This window comes from Adiantum capillus-veneris, chromosome 1, assembly GCF_014529385.1.
Source record: "Adiantum capillus-veneris isolate H3 chromosome 1, ASM1452938v2, whole genome shotgun sequence".
NCBI classification, from domain to species: domain Eukaryota; kingdom Viridiplantae; phylum Streptophyta; class Polypodiopsida; order Polypodiales; family Pteridaceae; genus Adiantum; species Adiantum capillus-veneris.
The window spans coordinates 178,461,037-178,469,659 of record NC_140931.1 but is presented as its reverse complement, the minus strand read 5'-3'; the positions used below and the strand labels follow the sequence as shown (position 1 = coordinate 178,469,659).

The following is an 8,623-nucleotide window of genomic DNA, read 5'->3' as shown; positions in this document are numbered from 1 at the left end:
ACCTGTAGGTATCCACCTAATATGATCCAAATCCCAAATCCTATTGAGACCTCAACATGTTTTAGGATAGCAACCTCCTTTGATTAGTAGGAATGTTATACTTGTAAATTGGATGCAACCCAAGGAGCAAGTAGAGGAGCAAGAAATGGTTCTAATTACCCCTTATGAGGATGATAGCTCTTCAATTCCTATGGAGGAAGGATGGAATATACTAACACCTATAGTCGAACACCCCTATTATGTTCCCTCTGAGGTAAATCCAAATAATTTCATAGCAAATGATGGGGTGAGACCTCCAACTCCAAAGCCACGAACTAAACAGAGGGGTAGGAGTTTGTCATAGTTGTGGAGCTCTTGACCATGGGAGGAGTGTCTTGAACCTTATTGGAATCTAGTACCTCCTACCATTTAATTTCAAATGTGGTAGAAAGGGAAGTCATTTTCTAGAAGTTTGCCCAAAAAATTCCAAAGAATCGAAACAAGAGGGCTTTAAATTTGATACAAGTGGTTCTATCATGTATAGACCTTCACTAATTTGTAGTAATGTGAACCCAAGCGAAACTCTATAAGCCAAATGATGATGATTGGTCTAATGGGATAATGCATCTAGACTCAAGTGAGCAGAGAATATCAAGACATCTGCTGACTGCGGCACATCTGGAACAACCTCAGCTGGTGGAGACTCAAGAACATTGAGCTCCTTGATCTTCACATTGCTCTTAGGAGAGCCAGACATGACAATGGCTTTAACCTTTTCACGTTGCAAAATGGGGCAATCTTTCTTCAAATGGCCTTTCTTGTGGCAATGATAGCACTCTATACTTCGTAGTTCATGTTCACGACTCTTGGTACGAGCATTCTTGCAATCCTATGATTGACCGTGACTACGACTATGATCTCTTTGCCTATGATGACCATCACTAGCTATATATACATCACCATGCCCAATAATGTCAAGAGACTAACGTATAATCTCTTCTGTGAGCAAAGCACTGGTAACATTACTAAAAGCAAGCTTATCACCAAATGTAGAGTTATTAATGGCAGTGTTAACATGAATTGGAAAGACTATAAATTGTACTTTATGCAGAATCTGCTAGCAACAACGTAGCGAATGTACCAGGCTTTCCCCCCAACACAAACACTCACAACCGCACAGGTGCACACACTACTTTTTCTTCACAATGTTCACATTTTTAGTCTCTTAATAGTGGATGTATATTTTGCCCAAGGAGTAGGAGTAATTAGGGGTGGAAGTAGATTAGGATTAAGAAAGGATTAGGAAAATGATTGACTGATGCCCTTTAGCATGCATGTGTGCATATTGAAGAAAGCTCAAATTTTTGGTTGCTATTCTTGAGGATTCTAGTCTTCAACAACAACCTACTCAGCCCAAGAGGCAAGCCTTTTGCTATACCACATGACTATAGTTGACAAAAACATCTATGTGCCTTGTGGATCAAAAGTTGCCTTGCTAGTCAAACAATCGATCCATGAACCAAAAATTATTGGGAGACTAGATTCAAATTATGACACCACAAACTCAATACAGTCAAATTCTATAAGATATATAATAAAATTGGTCTTTACCAATCAAAGGAAAATCATCCACCTTTCTTGCCATTTGCAACTCAAATCCAAGTTCATGTTAGTCCCTATGATAGTGGTGGGTTGTTAAACAATAACTTGACTGCTAGCATTTGCTCGTTATCATTTAGGGCGTTTTCCTTCAAATTTCCACATCATCATCTACTAGAGAGAGGGGTTTAAGTGTATTTTCTCTACTTGGTGGATTTTCTAGCTCACTAGGTTCTCTTGACAAAGGGGCACTAAGCTCTGGGGGGGGGGGGGATCCGGTGCAAATCTTATAAATCTACTGCAAAGTATGGAAGTTGGTCATGCATCGTTCCTCAAAATTTAGAATTTTCACCACACAACCATGTACATGGAATTCTAGATGCAAGACAACATATTTATTGAGGTCGTAATATGGTACAATCTAGTTAGAACTACCACCTTCTTGTTGTTGGCTTACAAACCGAGTAACACATAATCAACAACTCTTCACAACTCTCTTGGCTACACTTGACTAGAACCCCACACTACTACTGAGAGGCGCACTAAAAGCACTCACTAATATACATGGGAGAGGGACAGAGGGGGTAATAACGAGTTTAAATAGAATTATATTCATTAGTGCAATGCTTCGAAGCAATGGAATTCTAGAAGCAAAACAATAAAAAAAGTTCAACTTTATTGCTACATGGAGTACGGTGATTAATTGTGTAGATTACAAACTATAAATATTTGGTTTTGAAGTATATTGTAGTTTTAAGGTTCCACTACTTATTTCATAGATAAAGTTGACTTCATCTGTTTCATGAGATACAATAGACTTACATGGGTGTAGTTGACTTGATCTAGGAACCCAAAACCTAAATGGCAGTGTTTCATGAGATCCAATAGTAGAGTTTCCTATGTAGGGGCAATTGGAATCTTGGATGCCAGCAAGCACAATTAGCAAGCCAACATATCTTTTGGATAGACCAAAGTCACTTAACTTTGCCAGTGCAGGAAGCATTGGTTAAGAACAACAAGAGTATGCTTCTCCACACATCCCAAAGCAAGAAAATTGTTTTTTTTTTTTTTGAAGCAAATACATGCAGATGGTACAAGCGCCTGATAGAGCAAGTCAAACTAAATAATTGTTTCAAGTTTTGCATCTCATGTGAATGTGCCCATTTTTAGCCTATTAATTTTATGTATTTGACATGATTTATTTGGACTAGGTCATGCAAATTTCTATGGAAAGAGTATAGAAGGGCCCTTGAGGCTAATCCATCAGCCAAAATTAATTAGAGCAATCTCAAGCTTGACTTGTCAATCTCTCCCTATTTTCTCTCTGACTCGTATTGTCTACTGCCACAAGTGTCATGCATCTACGCTTCCGCAATGTGCTACTCTGATACTATGGTTTTCTTTTTTTGCCGGGGGGGGGGGGGGGGGGGGGGGGGGGGGCAGAGGGGGAACGAGTTTAAATAGAATTACAATCATTAGCACAGTGCTTCAAATCCTTCTCGAAAGCATCAAAGACAAGATGGAAGATACAATTTACTGTCAATGTGCACATTCTTGCGCATGTGCAAGTGCTTGCATGAACAACTTGGCACATCAGTTTCATTTATATAACTAAATTGTAAGTATACGTTACATAAGAAAAGGCTGACCTTTGACTTGACCACAACTCGAACGTGAGCAAGATTCGTCCATCCTTTTATGTTTCCCTTAACCTGAAGAATTTCCAAATTACAGGACTCAGCTGCAAATCAGCAGGCAGGCAGTCCTTAAAATCATCTTTGTTCATCCTTGACAAGGTGGCTGCAGTACCAGCCCATTTTAATGAAAGCAAAGCCAAGCCTTTAACAAGTATATCTGAAAATGCCTCGCATTAGCGACCAGGTTAACGCCACCTTCATACATCAGTAAGATTGATACAAGCCCAATAAGCCTTTCTCCCTTTCTTGTACTCTTTTCTTCGCAGCTTCTCTGGCCTTCAGTGCACCTGCCTCTTCTTTTGAAATTGACTCTTGCTTCTCATGCCTTTTTCCGCTTCCCTCACAAGAAGATTTAGGAATTTTCTCATGTAGGAAAACAGAGTCTTTCTTAGTGTTTTTCATACAATGCATAACATCATGAGCTTCTACTCGAGAGGCACCGCATACCTAGCTAGGTATGCAGTGCCTCCCTCACAGAAGCTCATGATGTTGTGGTAAGTCACAATGTGGGAAATATTGTGAGAATTTGTCCAAAACTTCTTGGACCTATAACTTGCAAAGAGGATGTTTTTCCTTTGATTAGCATGAGCAGTTTTGATTCCTTCAGCAGAGGACCATGAGGTCTGCCTCCTTTTGCACTCGTAACCAGCGATCCCTCTGTTTCACAAAGTACCACACTGCATAAACGAACCTCAAAACCAAATCTGCTACAATGGAAAGCATGAATACAAACCATTTGAGCTTACCAGATTTTGCATCTGAGGCCGTTGTCATTGTAGCGAAAACTGCAGTCCTTTCCTGCGCTACTAAATCTTTTTGGTAACTTCGTCGTGCTTGCTGGCAATACATTCATCTGACATTCTGAGCTTTGGAGAACCGAGTCAAAGAAATAGACACAAATGGCTGAAAACTCGTCCTACATATTTCAACTCGAGTCAAGAATATGATCCTTCGTCTTAGACCCGTTCTTTCGAAAAAATAAATTCTTTCAAAACATCTTAAGTGTGTAAGCGAAGGGTGATTTTAGGAAATGAAAAGACAGATGAAGATGGAAATTCAAAAGATATGTGATGGTGGATGGTCAAAAGACATAGAAGGTGGAAAGTCAAAAGACCTTTTGTGTCCATATGAAGAAGTGTGCAACTTCACATTGTATATTTGTGTCTTTCTTCTCATTTATTTTTCTTTTAGCATTTTCTTCTACCTAGCTAGGTACGATTGGGGACAGGGGACCAACCACCCACCCACCCCCCCCCCCCCCCCCCCCACCGGGCCGGCAGTCCCTTGCCCCCAATCGTACCTAGCTAGGTATGCAGTGCCTCCCTCACAGAAGCTCATGATGTTGTGGTAAGTCACAATGTGGGAAATATTGTGAGAATTTGTCCAAAACTTCTTGGACCTATAACTTGCAAAGAGGATGCTTTTCCTTTGATTGGCATGAGATGTTTTGATTCCTTCAGCAGAGGACCATGAGGTCTGCCTCCTTTTGCACTCGTAACCAGCGATCCCTCTGTTTCACAAAGTACCACACTGCATAAACGAACCTCAAAACCAAATCTGCTACAATGGAAAGCATGAATACAAACCATTTGAGCTTACCAGATTTTGCATCTGAGGCCGTTGTCATTGCAACGAAAACTGCAGTCCTTTCCTGCGCTGCTAAATCTTTTTGGTAACTTCGTCGTGCTTGCTGGCAATACATTCATCTGACATTCTGAGCTTTGGAGAACCGAGTCAAAGAAATAGACACAAATGGCTGAAAACTCGTCCTACATTTTTCAACTCGAGTCAAGAATATGATCCTTCGTCTTAGACCTGTTCTTTCGAAAAAATAAAGTCTTTCAAAACATATTAAGTGTGTAGCGAAGGGTGATTTTAGGAAATGAAAAGACAGATGAAGATGGAAATTCAAAAGATATGTGACGGTGGATGGTCAAAAGACATAGAAGGTGGAAAGTCAAAAGATCTTTTGTGTCCATATGAAGAAGTGTGCAACTTCACATTGTATATTTGTGTCTTTCTTCTCATTTATTTTCCCTTTAGCGTTTTTTTCTCTTCAAAGTGTCCCCTCTCTCTCTCTCTCTCCCTCTCTCTCTCTCTCTCTCTCTCTCTCTCTCTCTCTCTTTGCACAAAGTTATATCCGTCGTTCTCACGTCCAATTGATATTGTTCCAAATCTACATGCTTTGTCATTGCCGTTGCTATGTGCTATAGACTAGCACATCGTTTTTGTTGTTATTGAAGGAATTTTTGAATTAAGAATACCTTTTTTTTTTTTGAAGTCATTAGGAATCTCTTTTAATTATAAGTATAGCTAGTAGGCAATATGTCCCCACATTTCAAAAATAAATAAATACTGCTAGGAACCTATCAAGATGCTCTCTCTCTCTCTCTCTCTCTCTCTCTCTCTCTCTCTCTCTCTCTCTCTCTCTCTCTCTCTCTCTCTCGCGTGCGGTAGGTGTTATCCCAAAATCAAGTGTTATTTCATTAGCTTGGATGTGTCTAGAGCATTAACAATTGGTCATCGTTTCTTCGTGTGTTGTTGGTTTAAGTAGCAAAAGGACAAGGGAGCTACTGGCATATGTTTATCCACCCAACCGGACAATTAGTTTAATTTGCATCTCAGGATCTTAGGGTGCCAAAAGGACGATGTGACCTTTAGAAGTGCCAATGGACTCCTTTTGGAATCAAATATATTTTTATGAGACTAAAATGAATAAAAAATGGGTCCTAAATGCTTGCAAAAGTGTACAAAAATGTTAACTAAAAGGGAGATGTGAACTAGCTTGAAAATGGCTTGAGGACCCCTAATTATCCATGCGCACACATGCACACACACTTCTTAAGGAGGAGTGGTCGAGACTCCTTAAGAGGAAAGTAGTGGGCAAAGAAGTAAAGAAAAGGTCTAGAAGTCACTAAATTGCCAAAAGGAGATATAGTGAGACTATTTCCAAAATATATTGCGATAGAGAGCCAGTCTCTAAAACTACTCGTGATCTGATAAAAAAAGGCGATATTTACAACTTCTGTGTTGAACAGTTTTTGAGTGAAGGAGCATACGAGGGTGAAAAATGTGAATTATTGCTGCATAGGAGGCTAATTGCAAGCTACAAAATAAGGCTTCTCCCTCTCAAACTACTCTCGCTCTCTTTTGTACACAGTTGTAATTTCTCTGTTCATAATGGAAAGTCATTTCAAGGTGGGGGTGGCCTCATGAAATCCAACACTCCATGCTATGTCGATGTTAATGTTCGCTTGTCTTGAACATCCTTATCATTAGTACAATGATTAATTATGCAATAATTATCAGATTAATCGATGCAAATTTTAATTTAATTAGCACTCAATGTTGTTTTTCTATTTTTGAAGTAGAAAACGATGGAAGGGTTGAGTTTATAAATCAACAATAGGACTTCAATCAAAGGATTGTGAAATTCTTAAGAATTATCTGTTGTTTCTTGAAGAAGAAGAATTGAGAGTCTTGATCAAAGAGAGAGAACCATTCACTAAACTAAAATGGAGACTTGTGTCTCAAACAATCAAAGAGAAAGAGAGAACCGGTACCTAAATCAAAGTGGACTTGCATCTCAACCAGTCTTTAAGGGACAAGCAATTTGAAGATTATTATGCTCCATGAAATGATTTCCTTGGAGTAGTTTTACACAAAGAACGTCATACCATTACATATGAAAGGCAACACTTATGCTAGAACAATATAAGCATCTATGAAAAAGAGTTTCTTCCTAGTTGTTTGTGCCTTATAGACATGGAATGATGAAAAATTCACTTGGAACGCTCTTCAAAATTTAAATGGAGCATAAAGAGTCTCAAGTATCATATAACACAAGCAAACTTATATGACAAGCGAACGAGGTCAAAAAATTTTCTTCTGCAATTGTTTTTATTGATCTGATCACTATTTTAGATGAGTATGCAACAGATTTTAGCCACAAAGATTATAAGTTTTCCATAGCTCTAACATAGAAAGAGGAACTATTTATCTTGCAAGATGGTTATCTTCTTTGTGGAATGATCATGTATAACTTACTCTTAACAATAGAAGGTTATGTATGAATCATATGCTTACTTTTATGGGTATAGTGGAATTTGAGTTACCATGAATGGTATCGACAATGAAGATTGATATTGAACACTTTGTGTCTCAATGTTGTATGTGCCAAAAGATAAAGTATGTTAGCATGTAAGTTCAATTGTCCCATGGATCGTGAAGATGCATAGAACGATCTTTAAAAACCAATGAATATAGTTTTGATCTACACGAGTCACTTCCTTAGATCAACAAAACTATGAATCAAAAGCAAAAGGCTGCGACTAACAAGCCTAAGCACAATGTTAATTTCAAAGAAAATTATTGAGTTCTTTTAGAATGGCACAAAGCTTGTGGTCAATACACTATGAGCAAAAGTTGGTGGAAGAACTCATGGGTCATCAAAATTAGTGTGCTTAATGAGCAAAAAGGTAGTATAGTCTACTAAAAGCCTTCAGGGGGGGTGCCCCTCAAGATCCATTACTAGCAGATGCTCCTCCTAAGTTTGAAGGAGAATAGGAGATACTTCCATTAAAAAAAATTCCTCCATCGACACTAAAAACAAATGCTCCACAATAGAAATAACTTGGGTAATATATGATTAAGTCTTAGAATTATCTTGGGTGCTAAGCTTTAGTTGAAGGACACACACTTGTGAAAACTATGTCTCCCAAGTATTGAGTAGACTTGTTTATCTTCTGCCAAATAGTGTGCTACCTAATGCAAAAGTAATTCGTGTTTTTTGCCCTCTTTCACTCCTTTATTCGAAAAGTGTTCCACATGGAAGCTGAAGATCACGTTGTTTTTTGTTTAAATAGTGGAAATCAGCTCTTTCTAGTGAGGTATTTCAAAAATATTCTCACTAAGTCTCCTTTTGGCAAATCACTCACTTCTGGACCTTTCCTTTACTTTTTTAGCCACTATTTTCCTCTTTCCACCACTGCTGCTTAAGAGGTGTGTGTGTGTGTTTTTTGTTTAAATAGTGGAAATCAGCTCTTTCTAGTGAGGTATTTCAAAAATATTCTCACTAAGTCTCCTTTTGGCAAATCACTCACTTCTGGACCTTTCCTTTACTTCTTTAGCCACTATTTTCCTCTTTCCACCACTACTGCTTAAGAGGTGTGTGTGTGCATGGATAATTAGGGATCCTCAAGCCATGTTCAAGATAGCCCACATCTCCTTTTTAGTTGACATTTTTGCAATAGTTTTGGAAGCATTCATGACCCATTTTTAATTCATTTTAGTGTCGTAAAAGCACACTTAATTTTGAAAGGAATTCCATTGGCACTTTTAACGGTTGC

General features: G+C 38.5%; 1 protein-coding gene across 1 annotated transcript; it reads right to left on the bottom strand.

The window, feature by feature from the left end:
* Nucleotides 1-3,405: 3,405 nt before the first annotated feature.
* Nucleotides 3,406-4,977, bottom strand: LOC147466075 (zinc finger protein ZOP1-like). The gene is made up of 3 exons (XM_086505765.1): nt 4,875-4,977; nt 4,682-4,785; nt 3,406-3,614 (listed from the first exon to the last, which is right to left on the bottom strand). Exons 1-3 carry the CDS (start codon nt 4,975-4,977, stop codon nt 3,480-3,482), a joined length of 342 nt encoding a protein of 113 aa, XP_086361891.1. The 3' UTR covers nt 3,406-3,479.
* Between the last annotated feature and the right edge of the window lie 3,646 nt (nt 4,978-8,623).